Source organism: Callorhinus ursinus, unplaced genomic scaffold, assembly GCF_003265705.2.
Source record: "Callorhinus ursinus isolate GAN/ISIS: 27379988/994484 unplaced genomic scaffold, GSC_fseal_2.0 scaffold20, whole genome shotgun sequence".
Taxonomy (NCBI): domain Eukaryota; kingdom Metazoa; phylum Chordata; class Mammalia; order Carnivora; family Otariidae; genus Callorhinus; species Callorhinus ursinus.
The window spans coordinates 19284241-19305693 of record NW_027397082.1 but is presented as its reverse complement, the minus strand read 5'-3'; the positions used below and the strand labels follow the sequence as shown (position 1 = coordinate 19305693).

The 21453-nt window shown below is 35.8% G+C and overlaps 1 protein-coding gene and 1 long non-coding RNA gene across 5 annotated transcripts in view; one reads left to right on the top strand and one right to left on the bottom strand.

Annotated features, from left to right (window-relative positions):
• SLF2 (SMC5-SMC6 complex localization factor 2) overlaps window positions 1-21453 on the top strand; it is a 46597-nt gene that overhangs the window by 24228 nt on the left and 916 nt on the right. For 3 of the 4 annotated variants that reach the window (XM_025880373.2, XM_025880372.2, XM_073904301.1), the window contains 9 exons: window positions 4454-4556; window positions 5169-5345; window positions 6807-6904; window positions 7461-7548; window positions 8758-8889; window positions 9353-9430; window positions 12397-12483; window positions 14965-15033; window positions 17176-20532. In XM_025880373.2, the coding sequence (XP_025736158.1) occupies window positions 4454-4556; window positions 5169-5345; window positions 6807-6904; window positions 7461-7548; window positions 8758-8889; window positions 9353-9430; window positions 12397-12483; window positions 14965-15033; window positions 17176-17211 (868 nt within the window). In that variant the 3' untranslated portion in view covers window positions 17212-20532. Of the gene's footprint in view, window positions 1-4453; window positions 4557-5168; window positions 5346-6806; window positions 6905-7460; window positions 7549-8757; window positions 8890-9352; window positions 9431-12396; window positions 12484-14964; window positions 15034-17175; window positions 20533-21453 lie in introns of those variants that run through there. The other variant, XM_025880371.2, reaches the window with a different exon arrangement.
• Window positions 1713-21092, bottom strand: LOC141374640 (uncharacterized). Its single transcript, XR_012381681.1, has 4 exons — window positions 20815-21092; window positions 14118-14194; window positions 2133-2243; window positions 1713-1772 (listed from the first exon to the last, which is right to left on the bottom strand). It is a non-coding gene; the product is annotated as an uncharacterized lncRNA (long non-coding RNA).

Sequence of the window (21453 nt, the reverse complement as noted above, 5' to 3'; positions counted from 1 at the left end):
TTAAAAGGGGGGGTGGGGCACCTGGGTGACTCAGTCGGTTGGGTGGCCAACTCTTGGTTTTGCCTCAGGCCATGATCTCAGGGTGCTGAGATCAAGTTCCACATCAGGCTCTGCACTCAGCAGGGAGTCTGCTTAAGATTCTCTCTCTCTCTCTCTCCTCCCTCTGACCCTCCTCCCACTCACCTGCTTGCTCGCTGTCTCTCTCTCTCTCTCTCTCAAATAAATCAAATAAATTTTTAAAAAAAGAGAAGTTGGTATGGATTCCAGGGTACAAAGTTTAAAAAGAGAAATTAGTAACCTTTGGGTATATGAGCTGTAGCTAGTTTAAAAGATAAGCTGGGGGGTGCCTGGCTGGCTCAGTTGATAGAGCATGTGCTTCTTGATCTCAGAGTCTTGAATTCGAGCCCCACCTTGGGGGTAGAGATTACATTAAAAATTTTTTAAAAAGGGGCGCCTGGGTGGCTCAGTCATTAGGCGTCTGCCTTCGGCTCAGGTTGTGATCCCAGGGTCCTGGGATCCAGCCCTGCATCAGGCTCCCTGCTCAGCGGGAAGCCTGCTTCTCCCTCTCCCTCTCACCCTGCTTGTGTTCCCTCTCCACCTGTCTCTCTCTATCAATAAAATCTTTAAAAAAATTTTTTTAAATAAAATCTTAAAAAAAAGATAAACTGGAAGAAAAGACTTCATTTACAGCAGCAAGAAAATTATAGGAAATACCTAGGAATAAACTTGAAGAGAGAGAGAGAGAGTGTGTGTGTGTGTGTGTGTGTGTGTATGTGTATAGAGACAAAATAGAAGACCCAAATAAATGGAAGAGCATACCATGCTTTCAGATGGGAAAATTCAACATTATAATATAAATAGATTAGAGCTCCTGAAATTAAACCATAAACATAATGACATTTGAATAAGAAATGCCAATGGGATATTTTGTGGGGAAAGGGAGAGTTGATACTATACAAGTGATTCTACAAAGTCATGTGGAAAAAAATAGTATCTAGAAAAGTTTTGAGAAAGAAGAGTTAGGAGGCAGGACTGGCCTTAGCAGATAATAGTATGGGACAAGTGCAACATGCAAAGTTCTGTCAGTGGAACAAAAGAAGTCCAAAATCAAACCAAATACATATAGATACTTAGTAAACGCTAAAGAAGCTATTTCCATAAATGAAAGAGTAGGCTATTAAGTATCTGGTATTACCCACTATCTGGAAAACTGGATAGCCATATGAAAAAAAATTTTGCATCCATACCTCAAACTGATAGAGCAAAGATTTAAATGTATACAATAAAACCATAAAATAGAAGAAACCAGCAGGTTTTTATAATCCTAGAAAAGGGGAAAATGGTTTTGTGTATGAACTAACACTCAAAAGCCATATAAAGGAAAATTAATTTATTTGACCACATTAAAAACACTTTGCCGTGGGACAGTAATCACTATACACAAAGTCAAAAAAGCTTCAAAAGGGAATGGGAGGGAGATATATATTTATATGAATTTTTCATATTCATGTATGTATGAATGAAACACTGTGGTTACAGGTAAAGATTTAGTTTCAAATTAATAAAAAGATAATAACCTATTAGAAAAATGGACAAAGGAATAAACTGATCACAGAAATAAAACTGGTTCTTAAATATGAGAATATACTCATCTTCACTTCTGAGAAAAAAGGTAAATTCTTGTTATTGCTATATCCAAAGCCAAACTCTTACCTCTCTAGTTCTCTTTCCACTCCATACAGGATCCCTTGTTGCTCAGATATAATCTGTATCTAAAAAATATGTTGGATAGCAAATTTTCAGATAAAGACTATGTTCTATCACTTTAAATAGGGAAAATAATGCTTTCCCAGCCCAACCAAAAAACCCAACCATTTCCCCCAAACATTGTTAAAATACTCAAACCACCTATATTTAAAACGTTAAAATACCAGTTATTTTATTATTTAACATTTCATGAATTCAGTAACATGTGGTCACGTATGTTGTATGCAACAGATTTGAATTTTTCTTCACTGTTGTAAGCCGGTACTGTGGTGGAAATAGTGAAATAAAGATATATAATGAATGCATTAAGGCATAATACATGCAGATAATATTCAGCAAAGTAGTTTTTTTTATTGGTTACTTACCAGTTGAAGAGTTGGCATCAGTTAGGCTTGGTGACTACAGCAGGGAGGTGGTGGCTGTAGTCACTGTTGCTGTGTAGTGGTAGGCATCAACGAGCACAGAGCAGGAAGGAGCTGGTGAAGGAATGAGTGAGCCATGATGAGATGCCTGTTTAAGCAACATGAGTACAAGACTGAATCCTATTGAGATATGACCACAACTCACTCTTCTCACTGAGACTCACGTGCAACTTAACCATTTTTGTTGGTGTGTATGAAATGTTTGAAGGCTCTTAAATATTCAGATAGGGAGAGTAGGATACTAAAGGGTAGTCGAACAGTTCTTTTCTTGACCATTGTTCTGTTAGATATACAGACTTAAAATCTGAATCACAACTAACCTCTTTTCTGCATTCCATCAATTCTCATATCCCTGTGTTCTAGTTCCTCTGCTCATGTCACAGCTGTTCTTTCCTTTTTTGTTACCAGTGTTCGTCTAATTCAGTTCCTCTTTTCATGCCTACCCTGGCAAAAAAAAAAAAAAATCTCCTTTTCCCCAGGGGCTTTCTACCTCCAAGGTATTTATTCCTTTCACTGTTGGAGGATTCCTTTTATGAAACATAGCCTTGAACTTCTTTCTCCTCTGTTCTCAAGCCTATTTACACCTTGTATTGAAGACTCTACAATTTGACTTATTTTCTGTTTTGCTGTCTCTTTTGTTTTAACCAAATTGATCTACTTGCTGTTCCTCCATATTAGTCATCATTGCATTGGCTCTTCCTCATACTGATCTCTCACCTCCATCCTCAGTGTCAGCTCACTAAAATATTACCTCTCTCTCTCGTTGAAGCGCTGTTTCTAAGAGCAAGACGGGGCTTGGGTGGCTCAGTCTGTTAAGCATCCACCTTCAGCTCAGGTCATGATCTTGGGGTCCTGGGATCGAACCCCACATGGGGCTCCCTGCTCAGCAGGGAATCTGCTTTTCCCTCTCGCCCCCACCCCCACTTATGCTCTCTCTCACTCTTGCTCTCTCTAATGAATAAAATCTTTAAAAAAAAAAATAAGATCAAGACAGTCTTATCTGTGTGGAACAGATTACTAAATCATGGTACATTAATCATCATCACAACTACTAATAATTACATGCTGCTTACTATATGCTAGGCACAGTTCTAAGGGCTTAACATACAGCACTTCATTTAATGGTCACTACAACTATTAGATAGTATTCTCATTCCATTTTACAGGTGAGTCAGGCACAGAAAGGTTAAGTAGTTTGCCTGAGGTTTATAGCTAGGAAGGCACATAGGGCTACTAAGCAGAGACTTTAAAAGCTAAGAAAGGGGCGCCTGGGTGGCTCAGTCGGTTAAGCGACTGCCTTCGGCTCAGGTCATGATCCTGGAGTCCCGGGATCGAGTCCCACATCGGGCTCCCTGCTCAGCAGGGAGTCTGCTTCTCCCTCTGACCCTCTTCCCTCTCGTGCTCTCTGTCTCTCATTCTCTCTCTCTCAAATAAATAAATAAAATCTTAAAAAAAAAAAAGCTAAGAAAGCTTTTCATATATAGGTATGGAAGTATAAGATATATTAAGTGAAAAAGAGGTACATAACAGTATATAGTGTGCTGCCATTTACATTAAGGGGGGCAAATAAATAAATACATATGTATTTGTATATATATAAAATGCCTGTGGAAGGAAGGACTAAAACGAGTAGTGATTGGTGGGGAAATGGATGGCAAAAGGCCTAGACTGAGGACAGTTCTTCACAGCAGTACTGTGCCTTGATACCTTTTGGGTTTTTTAACCATATGAAGGTATTACTATTCAAAAAATTAAATAAGAAAGTACGTTTTGAAGGCCAAATTCATGTGTCTCCTCCTCTACGAACCTTCACTGATTACCTCAACCAAAACTGCGGTGCTTAGAATTGTTTATTTATATTGCTGTCTATTCATGAGACCTTTATTATGAGTTCTTTTGTAGTCAGAGCCACCTTCTACATAGTTCTCTGACACCAAGAACAATGAGGATAGTGCCTTATAAAAAGTAGCTATTCAATGGAAAACTAATGCATAGAGATAGGTATCAGATTAGTGTTCACCTGGAGTGGGAGATAGCAAAGTGACTTGGATCTGGCATGAAGGGACTTTTGTGGGTAATGGAAATGTTCTACTACTTCTTTATTCTGTTGGTGGCTACACTACTATATATATTTATCAAAACATAAAATGGGTATATTCCTTTTATTATATGTAAATTATGCCTCAACAAAACTTTTTTGTTGTTCAATCTTAAAATAATTATTTTGTGCCTAATTTCACATTGCTTTATTCACTTTTCAATAGTTCTGAAACACAGATGACATTGGGGGGGGAAAGAAGTGAAGATTCATCTTGTAAGCCAATTTTTTCAACTCTTCCTGAAACCAACATTTTAAATGTGGTTAAGGTAGGGAAAAACTCTTTTATGTCTTTAGCACAGTACTGGAACCATTTAGTTTTGTGGTTAGTGGTTTTAAAATAAAATCACTAGTGTTTTACCAGGTGATTTCCAATCTTTGAAATTTGTTAGCAGTATTCTTTGTATTAAACAGCACTGTTTTTATTTTTTGTTTTAATATTAGGAGTAAAAGGGAACTTTAGATTCATAGAATTAATATAGTTCTAGGATACCTTTACCAAGAAGCTTTTAGAAACCAGTATTTTTAGAACCAATAATTTTTTTAGAATTAGGACGTATGAAGAGAAAAAAGTTACTACTTAGTGATTAAGAATTAATAACAGTGTTAAAACCTTTTAGTGGCTGAATCAAGTCAGTGATACTGAACCATTAAAAAAATCTCAAAAATGAAAATTGGAGAAGAAAATACTTACCGTGTCACCTAATTCAGCTATTACATTGCTATTAACATGAGTATTTCTTGCCTTTTTTCTAGACATCTGATGTTTTGTTTTCTATAAGTTCTCTTTTGCATTTTTTTGTCAGAAAGTTTTTATAATTTAAACTCTCCAAGTAAACTATATCTCCTTAAGTTGTTTTGTCTCTGTACTTCTGTCACAGTTTCTAGGCTTGTGTACATCTATACATCCAGAAGGTTACCAGGATCGTGAAATAATGTTGCTGATTTTAATGTTGTTTAAAATGAGTTTGGAGAAACAGCTGAAACAGATTCCTCTAGTGGACTTTCAAAGCCTCCTGATAAATCTGATGAAAAACATTAGAGATTGGAACACAAAGGTAACCATACTTAAAGCTTTTGTATTGGTTTTAGTATTGTTTTTTTGTATACCATCACAAATTGACTTTCATAGTGCATATGGAATTAATAGTTTCTAAGCTCAGTTAAGATCTCTGGCAGATGAAAAATAAACAGGAAGCGACTGTCTTTGTTGGAACTGTATTAAATTTATGATAACTGAATCTTCTCTAAAACTGCAGCTATTCATTCCAAAAAAAAAAAAATGTTTATTGGGGATTTATTGGGGGTCAAGCATTAATGGAAGTGCTGGAGATACAGCACTGGAAAAGATAAATCCATTGCCTTTATGGCAGTTTTATGCTAGAGGGTTAAATAATAAATGTATATTATATTATGTCAAGTTGTAATAAGGTCTACAAATTAAAATAAAGCAGGACATGGGTATAAAGAATAGCAAGACAGGAATCTTCTGCTGTTTCAGATAAAGCAGTCAGGGAATGCCCTTCTGAAGTGACCTTTGAGGAGAGACCTACATGAAATGATGAAGCAAAGTCACACATACAACAAAAATTAGAGTTGAACGTTTATAGCCATATGAAGGGTAAACATGGATAATTTTTGTTAGGTTTTTAAGAATTACATTTTTTAACCTTTTTTGATGGAAAATTTCAAACACGTGCAAAAGTAGAAAGACAGGTATGATGAACCCATAAGTACTTAATCACCCAGCTTCAACAATTAACAAGACATAATCAACCTTGTCTCATCTGTTACCTCATCCCACTTTCTTCCCCTACTCAGAGATTATTTTGAAGCAATTGTGTTAGACCTTAAATACTGAAATAGTTGAGGATCCCTAAAATGCAAGAAATCCCAGGTCAGGAACATGTATGATCTTCTGCAGCTCTCATTATACACCTTTAGAAGCTGGTATTTGTATTTAGCTCATTTAGGGGTACCTGGGTGGCTCAGTCAGTTAAGCGTCCGACTCTTGATTTCGGCTCAGGTTATAATCTCAGGGTCCTGGGTTGGAGCCTCCAGTCAGGCTCCACACTCATCAGGGAGTCTGCTTGAGGATTCTCTCTCCCTCTGCCCCTCCCCCCTGCTTGCACACACACACACACACACACACACTCACACTCAAATTAAATTAGATGTCTTTAGATTTAGATTTGTATTCTTCTAGGGAGTACTGTTTAGAATATAGGTATAGGTATGACATAGAAAAAAACACTAAAGCCAAGTGAAATTCTGATAAATATATTTGTTCAATATGTTCCAAAGTTTAAGATAAAACTGAATTTATGTACTTTGTATGTTTTAGCAGGTTCTAAGCTCCATGCTGTTTCTAAAAATGAGTGCTCTTTTTTTTTTTTTTTTTAAATGAGTGCTCTTTTTGTCATAATGCTCACATAGGGCAAGAAGGTGTGGATGAAGAAGATGTGGATGATTTGGTTTCACTGACCTATTGAAAAATCTTGCTCATTCTTTGTTTTCAGGTGCCTGAACTCTGTCTGGCCATAAATGAACTGTCTAATCATCCACACAACCTTCTGTGGTTGGTACAGCTAGTTCCTAACTGGACATCACGTGGAAGGTATTGAAAATTGAGAATTAAACATTAAGAAAAATTTATATTTACATTAATGAAATACTTTTGGGTCCTTTATTTCCTTTCATCATTCCTTGAATGTTAGATCAGTCTTTTATTTCATAGTCAGCTGTGGGAAAAAGCATTGAGAGCTTGATTCTAATACTTAACTCAGATCATTTTGTGATATTCTTGATTTTTTAATTTTAGCTTATCTTACAACTTAATACAGATGACACATATCATGAAAATGAATGAATTAGCTTTTTTTTACTTTAGTAAATATAAATATGAGCAATAAAATAAATTTTCTATCAGTATATCAGCAGGGCCAAAGATAAAGACTCTTAATGATTTGCAGGCAATTCTAACTTTATACACAAATACTTTACATGAAAATTTTACTGTTCTATTAAAGTTTATATGTTCTTATACTGTCTTCTCTTGAAATACTAGCTATGTTTCCACTGTTTCCAGTTAGAAGAACTTTGGGCTTATTCATTTGCTTCTCAAACAATATTGATTAAAATGCATTCTAAATACTTTTAAATTCTAATTCCAGGCAACTAAGACAGTGCCTCAGCCTAGTGATTATTTCAAAGCTTTTGGATGAGAAACGTGAAGATATCCCTAATGCCAGTAATCTACAGGTATAAATAATATTTTTGTTTTCATAAATGGGAAAGGTAGTGAAGTGTAAGGAAAATTGATGGTTCTTAAGTCAGAAGTTCTGGGGTTAGATCTCAACTCTCAAGCATAATACTATTCATATAATCTTTAGAATGGTACTTAACTAATGAGATCCATTACATTGACATGATATCATATTCAGTAACATATAGGTTGGTTGTGGATAATTAGATGAATTAATGTATAAATACTGGGAAAATCAAAATGTGCTATCTAAATATGACTATATGATTATCAAGGTTAGCAATTTTATCACAAGATTAGAACTTGCAGAACTATTGTACATTAATTGCATCTTGTACCTGTTTTAATATTATATTGTCCTTAAATTGTAGAGCTCAAACATGGGTTGTCCTCTAGTAATTGTTTAGTAGTAAATATATCATGTATAGATGAGTGGGTTTAAATATGTCCAGCGGAAGCTCCACTGAAAGGTACTGAAAGCTTTCTACAAACATTAATAACACTAAGGGAGCTACATGGGCTACACATAGTTGGAATTTTAAAACTCAACATCTAACCGGGTCTAGATATGTTCTTCTGTGAACTGCAATTCAATACAAGATGATTTATTCTCTACTAGGTCCTAGGGATAAAAAAATGAATTAGAGACTCTGCTCTTGAAAACATAATCTAGGTTGAAACAAAATAAACCCTTGTAGTACAGTGTAGTAAGAACAATGATAGAGGTATGCACATGGTGCTGTGAGACAGAGATTGAAAGGGACAGCTGATTTCTTCATTAGTAGAGCTCAGGTAGATTTGATTCCGGGTATGGGGACTGTCAGTCCTTTCAGTGATAACTTACTTTCATCAAAAGAGAATTCTTTTTAGAATTCAGTGACTTCTACTCATAGGGAGATTCAGCTTTGCTGACTTTCAAATAATTTCACAGAGAAAGCGTTCTGTTTGGCCTCTATTGTAATGCCATTTGGTCTCCTCCTCAAGCTTTTATCCTCAATTATAAGTATTGAACCTTTTAATTTAAAGTCTGTTTTAAGCAAATGAGGACTTTTAAATAAAGGAGAATTGGATATCACTGGATTATAAAGAAAGCTAAAGGGGCAAAATTAGAGAAGGCAAAATGAACAGAGGACCACTGAAAAAAAGTAGACTAAGAACAACTGTATTGCTTAATATTGTTCAGTTTCTCCTCTTTCTGTTGATAGATATCAGTCCTACATCGCTATCTTGTGCAAATGAAGCCTTCTGATTTGTTGAAGAAAATGGTCTTGAAGAAAAGGGCTGAACAGCCAAATGGCACTATTGATGATAGTCTTCATTTGGAACTCGAAAAGCAGGTATCCGGGGTAGATCATCTCAGAAGAGTACATATGAGTATAACTGATGCCAGTTTCCTAACAGCAGGCTGATAGCATAGGCATTTCTGGATTTAGAGACTTAGATACATTCTAGCAAACACAATTACAAAGTGAATGATATTTTTTACTTACTGCTGTTGTGAAATTCTTAAGTAACCTTGAGAGTTGAGAACCGAGGTAAAAGGATGGTTGTTGGTAATTTAATACTGGGAGTATTTTTTATACTCCTTTACTAGGGCACTTGTGAGATAGTAAAAGGAATGCACTTGAGTTAGAAGTCAGGAAGCCTAGATTAAATGCTTGGATTTTCCTACTTACCAGCTCAGTTAACTTTATTAGCAAATTCTTTAGTCCTTCCTGGGCAACTCTCCTAATAATGTAAGCTGGAATGATACTATGCTAGCTAATTCATGGGTGTTTGTTTTATTTATTTCTCTAACAGGCATATTACCTGACCTACATTCTTCTTCATTTAGTTGGTGAAGTTAGTTGTTCTCATTCTTTTTCTTCTGGACAACGGGTAGGTAGATTTAGTGTTTTTTGTTTTTAATAAGTGTCACTATTGATGGAATGAATGAATGTTCTTTATTTAGAAGAAAACTTCATAAAAGTTAACTTTGGGTTTGCTGTAGAAATCCCAGTGTACACTGGAAAGAGGAAAGTAATAGTAACTTTGCAACCATATCATTGGCAAGAATTACTTGTTTGCACATGTTAGTTCTGTTTATTGGAGTGTAATTTAACCATCATAACTTGACAACAATATAATACATTAATAAGATACCAAGGTCACCACATGGGCCAGCTATTAGCTGGTTTTTTCCTGTCTTTTCTCCCACTCACTTTTTTTCCCTTTAGAACTAATATTTGCCTTCAAAATTAAATTGATGGTAAGTCAGGCTACTTTACATATGCATTTCTTAACTATCTCCCCATGTTAAGATACTCATTTTGAATTATTCTGTCCTTTCCATACTATCATAATCCATACTTCTGGGGAAAGTTCTTGTTTAAAGTCATCATGTTTCATACTGTAGGTATTCTAACCTGTTTTAAAACTTAGTATTATTTCCTTAGTCATTGTGAAAAGGACACAACACTGGGGGTTCATGTGGGGTTTTCTTGGTTCTGTTGTTTGTTTTGGGTTTGTTTTTTGGTTTTTGTTTATTTGTTTTTTAGACACATAATGTTACATTAATGTCAGGTGTACAACATAGTAATTCAACAGGTTTATATGTTATGCTGTGCTCACCACAAATGTAGCTACCATCTGTCACCATACAATGCTATTACAACACCATTGACTATATTCCCTATGCTGTACCCTTTATACCCATGACTTATTCCATATCTGGAAATTTGTATCTCCTACTCCCCTTCAGCCATTTTGCCCATCCCCTACCACCCCCTACCTTCTGGCAACCATCAGTTTGTTCTCTGTATTTATAGGTCTGTTTCTGCTTTTTGTTTGTTTATTCATTTGTTTTTTAGGTTTCACATATAAGTGAAATCATGTAGTATTTATCTTCTGTCTGACTTATTTCACTTAGCATCATACTCTGTAGGTTCATCCATTTTCTCACATGGCAAGATCTCATTCTTTTTATGCCTGGGTAGTATTCTAGTGTGTGTGTGTAGCACATTACACACACACACACACACACACACACACACACACCACATCCTCTTAATCCATTCATCTGTCACTGGACACTTGGGTTGCTTCCATTCTTGGCTTGTAAATACTGCTGCAGTAAACATAGGGATGCATATATTTTCTCAAATTAATGTTTTTGTTTTCTTTGGGTAAATACCCAGTAATGGAATGACTTAAGTCATTTGGTATTTCTATTTAATTTTTTGAAGAACCTCCATATCGCTTTCCACAGTGACCACACCAATTCACATTCCCACCAACAGTACGTGAGGGTTCCTTTTTCTCCACATCCTCGCCAACACTTGTTATTTCTTGTCTTTTGATTCTAGCCATTCTGATACGTGTAAGGTGATACCTCATTGTGATTTTGATTTGTATTTCCTTGATGATTAATGATATTGAGCATCTTTTCATATATCTATTTGCCATCTGTAGGTCTTCTGTAGAAAACTGTCTAAGTCTTCTGCCCATTTTTTAATTGGATGTGTGTGTGTGTGGTGTTGAGTTCTTTATATATTTTGGATATTAACCAAATCGGATATCAACCTTAATTGGATATATCATTTGCAAATATCTTCTCCCATTCAGTAGGTTGCCTTTTCATTTTGTTGATGCTTTCCTTCTCTGTGTGGTGGTTCATGTATTTTTATAAACAGTCTTGTACATAGCACTATGTTTGCTCTCTTTTTTTTTTTTAAGTTTATTTATTTAACTAATCTCTATACCCCCAAAATGGGGCTCGAGATCAAGAGTCACATGCTCCCCTGACTGAGCCGGCCACCTGCCTGCCCCTAAAACTGTTTGCTCTCCTGATTGGAATCTAATGTAGTCATCTATCTGTATTGTTCTTATATGGTCCTCACATTTTTTTAAATAATTTTTTCTGATTAAAAGCAAAGAGTATTGTTTAACAATTCAATTATTATAAAACTATATAAGGTAGAAAATGAAAGACTCCTATTATCCAATGCCCTCCTATAAATTTCTCCATAATCTGTGCATATACTAACTTAATTACTTTAACAAAAATGGAGTCATACTATTCATATTATTTGCAACTTATCTTTTTTTTGCCTTAAGATATTAGCACTTATATCTAATAACTATAGTATTTCAAAATCTTTGTTGATGAGCATTGTATTATGCTCCTTGTGATTACACACAGTACTAACATGAACATGCTTATTTGTGTATGTCTACCAACCTATACAAGCATTTCTTTAGGATAAATTACTAGAATTGGAATTGCTAAATCAAAGCTTGTAAATTTTTCAAATTTTAATTATTGTAAAATAATGGTTATCACATTTCCCTTCCAAAGAGTGTCCATTTACATTCTCACCTTATATATTCAACCTTACTGTATGTATACCAGTGACTGTTTTGGACTATACACTTCTAAAACTTAAGACACTTAATTTGTCAAGACACTACTTTTAAACCTTCTTTTGTTCATAGAGAAAAAGTAAGTTGACTGTTATTTGAATATTCCATTAGAGAATATGTTAAAAAAGAGGGACTCTTTAAATTTCTGAGCATTACATCACAGTCAGAACTCTAGCATTAATTTTCATTAATGTAGCTTAATATACAGCAAAACAACTTTCATTTTTGTGTATATTTTTATGTTAGCAGTAAACCTTAACAGTCTTATTGTCGTGGCAGTTACTGTTTTCAGTGGTATGACTGCTATTATGTTATGGTTAACATCAGAAATCGGTAATTGGAGAATGAGATTTTTTTAAATGATTGTTAGTTCTAAGCATCATCTCTTTGTTAATTTGCAATGCTTCAGAGTTGTTTTCATCCCTCATGTTTGTTTTGCACAGAAACACTTCGTGCACCTCTGTGGGGCTTTGGAAAAGCATGTTAAGTGTGATATTAGGGAAGATGCAAGACTGTTTTATAGAACTAAGGTAAGTGTTTGTTTTTCATAAGAATTGTTAGGGTTTTCTGTTGTTGTCTAGCTTTGATTACATTAATATTTGAGGAAGAGAAGTGAATAAGCCTCTCTTTAAAAAGGGGGAGTTACCTGGGTGTCTCAATCAGTTAAGTGTCTGCCTTCAGCTCAGGTCATGATGCTGGAGTCCTGGGATTGAGCCCCACATGGTGGGGGCGGGGAGAAGGGGGGGCTCCTTTCCCTCTGCCCTTCACCCTGCTCATGCTCTCTCAACCTTCTTGTGCTCTCTGGCTCTCACTCTCTCAAATAAATAAAATCTTAAAAAAAAAAAAAAAGAACATATAAGGTGAGAAATATGACTTTCTCCTTTAATAACAGAAATCAGTTTCTACTAAATACTTCTAGCTAAATTAAAAGTGAAAGGAGAGGCACCTAGCTGGCTCAGTCAGTAGAACATGTAACTCTTCATCTGGGGTTGTGAGTTTGAGCCCCACATTGGGCAAAGAGATTACTTTTTTTAAAAAAGTGAAAGGGAAAAATCTCAAGACAAATATATTTTTCATTTTACTGTGCTCTCTATTCTAAGACTCCTGACACCTGAAGAGAAAGTTCTTCCAATACTAATAAAACTTATTGGAACGCCTGGGTAGCTTAGTTGGTTAAGCATCTGCCTTTGGTTCAGGTCATGATCTCAGGGTCCCATGATCGAATTCCGCATTGGGCTCCTTGCTCAGCAGGGAGCCTGCCACTCCCCCTGCTTATGCTCTCTCTCTGACAAATAAAATCTTAAAAAAGAGAGAGAGAGAATTAGTTTCTTTTCTGATTACAAATTAAGACTTTTATTCCTAAGTTAGTTTCAGGGATTAAAAGCAATTTTGTGATAGTTGAAAACTTGTTTTGTTCAGAGAGAAGAAATAGGTTAGCTGTTATTCTTTGAATGTCCCATTAGAGAATGTGTTTAAGAAGGATTCTTCAGGTTTCTGAGTTCTACATCATCCAGTCTGAGCTCCAGGATGGAAATGATTCAGCAGTAAGCTTGCTAAGCTTTTTTCTTAAAAGTTTAGTATATTCCAAGACAGTAGAAAAGCTGACAATGAGTATGGAGTTAGGAAAGCAACTTGAGTTATTAATAAAATAATTTAAGTTTTTCCTAAAACATTAAACACTTTTTTAAAAAACTTTTTTCTTTTAAGGATTTTTTAATTCCAAACCATCTTTTAGCATTTGTAATGTAAAGCTGATTCTTTTTTGCCATTGTGTTTGGATAAATCAGTAAATGTGAAGTTTCAGCTTTGTAACTTTATATCTTACATTAATTAGCTGTAAAGGTTCTCATTTCAACAATGCCCATTTGGATTCAGTATGTGTATTTTTTTAGTAGATTTAAGTTAAATACAGAGGTGAGCAACTAATGAAGTTGTATCGGATTGCAGATTTTCAGAAATATGTAGGGGATAGCTCTTTGACTTAGAGGGGAAACCATAGTTTCAAAGAAGCACATTCTTTTGAACATTGACTAGAGTTACTGGCCCGTAGAACTTAGTGGTAGTGGCTACTGCTGACAGATGTGCTAAAAGGGGACCACCCAAGGTTTTTGTTTCTTAAAGCCAAGGGCCTGCATAGATTGCTGCCAGGGCTTGCTTCTCTTACTTAGAGTGGAGAGAGACACAGGGGTCTATGGAAGTTGTGTCAGGGGATGGTCTGCTGAGGAGTTACCTCTTAACAACCTGTAATAGAAAAGGTGGTGATTATTTTGGAGAAACCAAATCTGCTGAACTCTGGAGAAAAAAGTAGACCTTTTAATTTACTTTATAAACTTAAAGCAGCTATAAAATTCTTGACTTGTTTAAAACATTTTTCTGAAGCAGTTATGTTTAAGAACTAATTGAGAATCTCTTAGAGTTGTAGGGAAGCTTGAGTTTCAGGCAGAGACTCACTAAACCTACAAACATGGAATATACTTTGTATTTAAAGAGGATTCATAGTACTTGCAGAAACCTAGAGAGACAGTACAGTGAATCTTGGATCTTCTGATAATGTGGAAAGGAACAAATGACAGCCATTTTTGTGGCCTTGAGTCTTTCAAATAGAAGTTGGAAAGACAAAGACAGCCAAAGCCTTGGGCCCTATAACAAAGCCCACAATTCAGCTACTCTCTGTGGGTGTTCAAAAGCCAGCAAGTTGAAAATATAAGTGTCTTGCAGGCAGGGAAGGAATATGTTTTTTCTGGATGATCTTTAGTAACTGATGGGAAAATAGAGTCCTAAGCGTTCAGGAATTTAGATTATGGTGACTGAGAAAAGTCTTACATTAATCACTATGATTTGAAAGCCCCTTCAGAAGATGAGTAGTTTATTTTCTCTTTCTTGACAAAATTAAATTGAATTGTTGGGCATGGGCCTGTCACAACTATCATATCTTTCATATCAAGCATTAAATTGATTTTAGTTAAGGATGTTTTGATCTGATCCCTTTTCCCCTTTTTGATATTTTTAAGGTAAAAGACCTGGTTGCCAGGATACATGGAAAATGGCAGGAAATAATCCAGAACTGTCGGCCTACTCAGGTGTCATTTTATTAAACAGTTTTATTTATTCTTAGTAGTTTTGCTAAATGGTATTTCTTTATACTGTTTAAAAAAAAAAAATGACAGAGCACTTGCTTCTACGTATCTTAAGATAAACTGAAAACTCCAGTATAATAATCTGTGTATGTTTTTTAGTATTTGTTTGCTTTATATTTATTAATTTATTTCCAGAGATGGTTGAGCCCATTTTAAAATGTCACATTGCATCAAATGGAGGTTGATATTTTCATGGGGAGCATTTTTCTTAACAGCTTTATTGAAATAAAATTCACGTATCATATTTCACTCATTTAAAGTGGTTTTTAGTGTATGCACTGAGTTGTGTAACCATCACCACCAAATATTTTAATGTACTTTAAAACATTTTTGTTACTCCAGAAAGAAATCTCAGAACCCATTAGCAGCCACCGCCCATTCCCCAACCATGTGCATTTCTATTCCCAACTCCCCCCAAGCCTTTAGGTAACCACTGTTCTTTTGTCTATATAGATTTGCCTATTCTTCACATTTCATATAAGTGAAATGATATACTATGTGGTCTTTTATGACTGGCTTCTTTCACATAATGTTAGGTGAATCCATGTTGTAGCATGTATGTCATTTCTATTGCTAAATAATATTCCGTTGTATGAATATATCTTATTTCACCACTTATTAGATGGGACATTTAGGTATGCTTCTACTTCCTGGCTGTTGTAAATAACGCTTCCATGAACAACACTACACAGGTTTTAGTGTGAACATATGTTTTCAAATTAAAATATTTTGGGTGTATACCTGGGAATGGAATTGCTGAGTCGTGTGGTAATTCTATGTTAAATGTTTTGAGGAATTGCCAGACTGTTTTCCATAGTGTGTGCACTGTTTTACATTCCCACCAGAATGTATAAGGTTTCTAAATTCTCCACATTCTTGCTAACACTTGTTATTATCTGTGTTTTTGATTATAGCCATAGTAGGGGGTTGGTAGTAGAATCTCATTGTGGTTTTAATTCATATTTCCCTAATGACTAATGATGTGCATCTTTTCATATGCTTACTGTCCACTCATGTAACTTCTTTGGAGAAATGTCTATTGAAATCCTTTGCCCATTTTTTAATTGGGTTTTTTATCTTTTTATTACTGAATTGTAGAAATTCTCCATTTGTTCCAAATACAAGTCCCTTGTTAGGTATATAATTTGCAAATAACTCTCTAATTCTGTCTGTTGTCTTTTCATTGCCTTGATGGTATCATTTGTAGAACAAAAGTTTTTAACTGTGATGAAGTCCAGTTTTATTTATTATTTTTCCTTTTGTTAGGCTTTTGGTATCATATCTAAGGGGACTTTGCTTAAGAGGGGCATTGTTTAAGCACCTGGTATTACATTTGCCATACTATAAATTTGCCTTTTACAAACTAACTGATATGTTATTGTCTAAAATTATGCTTCTCAAATTTTAATGTGCATATAGGCATCAATTTATTGAAATGCAGATTTTGATTCAGTAGGTCTGGAGTGAGACCTGAGAGATGCTGCATTTCTAACAGGTTCTCAGATTGATGGCAATGCTGCTGGTCCAGGAACCATAATTTCAGTAGAAGGGACTTAGAAGTGGCTTATAGTTTATGTCAAAGCAACAGGAACACTGAAGATTAATTAGGAAAAGTAATCTCAACTCTTCTGCATTTTGACTCTCTTGCTGTTATTGCCGCTCATAAGATATGCCTACTCTTTGAGAAATCTTAATGTTTTGTTGTTATTTCAGTTTCTAATCTCAGTAGATCTTGTTTTAGCCTGGCCATCTTTGCTGATGTTGTATTAAATTAAATGAATGTAATACCAAAATTTTTCTACTAGTCAGCTTAACATTTTACATAATCTTCTTAAATATGATCCTCTACTTGTGTGTATTGGTGAGGAAAACATCTTGGACTTATTTTGTGCTTTTTTTAATAACTGTTAGACCACAAAATGTGAAAACTGATTCTGATTACCATAAATTTTCAGAGAAATGTACAATATAAAGATTTTATTACTTCCTTTATCAAAACCCTGTTTGATGATTAGTAGTTTTATAAGGATTAATGCATAATCTGACTTTCCTTTATCCTGTTTTTTTCCCCATTCCCTTTTCTAGGGGCAGCTTCATGACTTCTGGGTACCAGATTCTTAACAGGAGTTGAAGCAGCAAAAATATGAACCAAGAGAAATTCAGTAAGACCTTTTTCTAGAGGAGTAGAAAGAATGCTACAAACCAGTGGAATCCATGCTAAGAAAATGTGCTGCAAATGTGCCACTTGAATATCTAGTATGAAGCTGGTAATGAAGAAATTGCCATTTCTGAAGCAGATATGAAACACGATCTGCTTAATTTTAAGGCAACTGACATTTTAAAAAGAGCAGAATCCTATAACAAGAGGGGAGGGGTAGAAGCAGCTGATAGTTGCATGTCTAACCTGCCCCTATTAACTCCTCTTGTTAATTTGTAAGCCAGTTATCCTTTTGTTTTGTTTTGTTTTGTTTTGGATTGTATTTATGGCACTTGGATAATCACAGGAAGTATGTAGGAAAGGGTTTGAACCAAGTTGAGTAGTTTGACATGGAAATCAAGACCAAGTTCCAGTTGGGTTTAATCTTCCCCTTGGTTATTTTAGGACTCAAAAAGAAAACTTAGAATTGAGATTAATAACAAAAAGAATAAATCTCTTCTGTAACTCGTATAAGCCACAGGGAGGTTTCAATCCATACATTTTCCTTCACTATTCAAGATTAGAAATCTGTTAGGTTTTTAAAATACATTTAAACAGTTAAGAAACAGAAATTTGGTATATTGTCAGATCCCCCTTAAGGGGAAGAGGTTAAGCTATAAAATAGTGTCTCTGTTTTTATGCCAAAACATTTATTGCAGTTTGTTTTGGGTTCCTTTTAAGTGTATATATAATTTTTAAATACTGGTTAAAATCTTAGAATTTGGCTAAATCTTAGAATCCTGGCCCTTGGTTAGCCATATTATAGAAGTCTATAGTATAAAAGCTTAAAGATCTGGACAAGTTTCCAAAACCCTTACTTTCATGAGTATATAAGCTTGGCAGAGACCTGGATGGTGTTTATTCTTTGGGACATTGCACACGCGTGTGTGTGTGTGTGTGTGTGTGTGTGCGCGCGTGCACGCGCGTGTGTGTGCTTGTATTTTAAATTTGTTGCACTTGAAAACCACAGCTGCTCTAAGTATTCTTAAACACTGGAAAGCCATCCTTGGGTTTAAATGGTGAAGGGTTAGTAGAAGTGCACATGCTGGTCTTATTAGCCCAAGGGCCCTTTGAAGCCTTTGGTAGTAATAGACTCTTACTAGCTAACTGAAAAATTCTTTTGTTGACTGAGTGTCCCTTTGTGGAGAGGGTTGTTTCTTGAATGAGAATGTCAACTTTTTTTTCCTTTCAATATTGACTTGGATGACACTGCTTTCCTGAGCATTCTGATGTCTCCAATTGTGGGGGGAAAGATGATGGAGAGGAAGGGAATTAGACTTGGGGTTTATGGTTTGAGGGGGGAGAAAATAATTTTTGAAAAATAGTTTTCTACCTCTAAATTGAGGCTTAGGAGTAAAAAGCATTTTATCTTAAACTTATCATTTACAATAGTATAAGTAACTTTTGAGCCCATGTCAAGCATTGAGCAGTTAGAGATTTTATAGGGAAGACTAAGTAAATCCAATTCCTTAGAACCCCGACTGAATGAGGCTCCAGGAGTCAGACCAACAAAAGTTTTATTCTGTGTTGAGTTTACTGGTAAGAATACTATTATCTCGATACTACCTCTCAAGGGTATTATTAGAAAATGCCACTTATGGTTAATGAGATAGATACAAAGAGTTCTATTTGACAGAAGCTTGAAACTCTGGCATCTATCTGCCCAACAATGGGGGCTTTCACTCTTTGTAATTTAATACTTTGTAGATACATTATTTGTGTGTAATTTTATAAGTGTTCATATTTTTCTCATTTTGCATTGTGTAAAGTGTACAAAATCTCAAAGTATAAAATACTGCTTATATTGCTTGTAATTACAGTGTGTAAATATTTTCTAATCGTGTACATTGACGGGGGGACAAGTGGGTTATTCAGGTTTTTTTTTTAAGTGACCCTTTTGTATTGCAGTTTCAACTGATAACTGCTCATCAAATTTAAAACCACTTTGATACATTTTTATTTAGCAGTTCCAATAAGAAAAGTCTCTATTTTTAATTGTCTTTCTTCATTAGAGAAAAATACTTCATCTGTCCCTTTAAAAATGGCCAGACATCAGTTTGAGCCCTTGTATTTTTGACTCTGGTAGATGTCTCCGTCTCCAGGTCATACTCCAGTCAGTATTTGCATTGGGTTCTCATACAAATTCTGTGATGATTCTCTTTTAGCACAAGTAGCCCATGACTTTTCTCCCAAATCAAGTATTACCCTTCTCCCTCTTGAGTCCCCAAGTTTTGTCTCCCTCCTGCTGTTGTTGCCCAGTGAATGGGATGGTAGTGGGGGGAGAAAATGTTCATTGCACAGAAAATGTCAGGCCACTTTTGGGACTTGGCAAACAAAGCTTGCACTGAGTGGTGGTGTGTTTGGCAATATTACTGTGCCAAAAATAACCTTGTCTAATTTTCTGGATATGTATGTCAAACTTATTACCCTTGTTGCAAGCTGAAAATTAAGGTACTTGTAAGTGTTTATGCTTTTGTGTGTAACTGTTTGCCTTTTCTAAACTGCTTTTCTTGTTATCGGAAAATATAATTCTATTAGTTATATCATGTTAAGTGAAGAGGCTCTCCATGCACAAAATGCATCTATCTAGCAGTAAAGTTAACAGCATTTGTACATTTCCTGTCTGTCTTTTGATGGCAATGGTGCCTTTGTCACCTTTTGGAAGGTTGGCATTTTGGTTTTGTTTTGAAGTACAAATAATAGCTTGCTTTTGACTTCACAGAACCTCCCCAGATGTAAAAGAGAGAAAATGGCGCATTGTCATCCAGGCTCAGTCAGGAGCATTTGCATTTTTATTTCTGTCCAAACAAGTATAGTTGGTGGGGACTAGCCAGTAATAATGCGTGGAGTCTTTAAACCAAGGGTAATTTTTAAATTTAAAAATAAAAAATTTAAGAGGTGACCCAATAACAAGTGACTGAGTTGGAAAATTAGGGAAGAGACTGTCCTGGTTTGTCTCCAAGGAGGCAATATTAGGGTACCGGTGGCTGGGCATGTAGAGCACGATCTGTGGTGGTTATTTCTTACTCGTTTACAGTGTTGGTGCACCTCGTTATCTGTGCATCTGTTTTCCCTGGGCAGTCCTGTCAGCCAGTTGCTCCACCAGCTCTTAGGCAGTTTACAAGTAAATGCAGATTTCTTTTCTCTTCCCTTCTTTTTTTTTTTTTAAGATTTTTTACTACATCTTGTTTAAAGTCCCATGAATGTATGTGTGTGTTATTAAAAATGCTTTTTCTCAGTTTGAACGTGTTTGGTAATATTTGTTTGGGAGTGGGGGATAGTTAAATATCTGGGAATCCTGTTTCTTCCCTGCCCCATCCCCCTAGTTTTTAAACTGATTCTTTTTTCCTCTTGCTTTGGATTCTTCCATCTGTTTTTTTGGTTTGATGTCTCCTGTTTCTGGAATACATAAAGCTATAGTTGTGCACAGTTCACTTTTACAGAACCCACTTAATAATTTGCTGCATAATTTGTGGTCAGCAATTCAGTACCCCCTTCACTCGGTTGATTCAACAACTATTGCATACCTACTACATGCTAGGCACTCTTTTGAGGATTCAGTGGTGAACAACACAAACAGCTCTCATGAATTGTACCTTCTGGTATCCAGGTGAAAATACTTTGTTATTGGCCAAAGAGGACTGGAAAGGAATCCTTTGGCCTGGCTCCCTTGTTCTAGAGCCCAGGTCAAGGAAAGGGGAAGCCATATGATGCAGAAGCAGGGCTCAGGACTACCTCCAACCTGCCAGGCAGATAAAGCTGTGCATATGCCAGCTGAGGGGAGACATAGGTTGACAACTCCTCACAGAAGAAACTATTATGAGCTCATAGAAGGGCTAGGCGTAGTTGCCAGAGGCCTCAGGTTCCAGAACCATGCCAGTATTTCTTTCTTCCTTCTGACAGGCTGGTTTGGAGAAGAACACTTGTGAGCATTTTTCTGACTGGGGTAGAAGGGTGAGGGAGTAAGTAACAGCCAGACGAAAGCAAAGACGTTGCCTTAAGTACTGGGATCCTGGCGACATAGCCTTTTGCAAGTTAAGGGTCTTGACCTTGACCTTAGTCCTGACCTCAGATCCCAGATTGACCACACCAACCATTTGATCTTTGGCAAGTTACTTAACCTGTCCGAACCTTAGTTTCTTCCTCTGTTGAAAGCAATAATAATG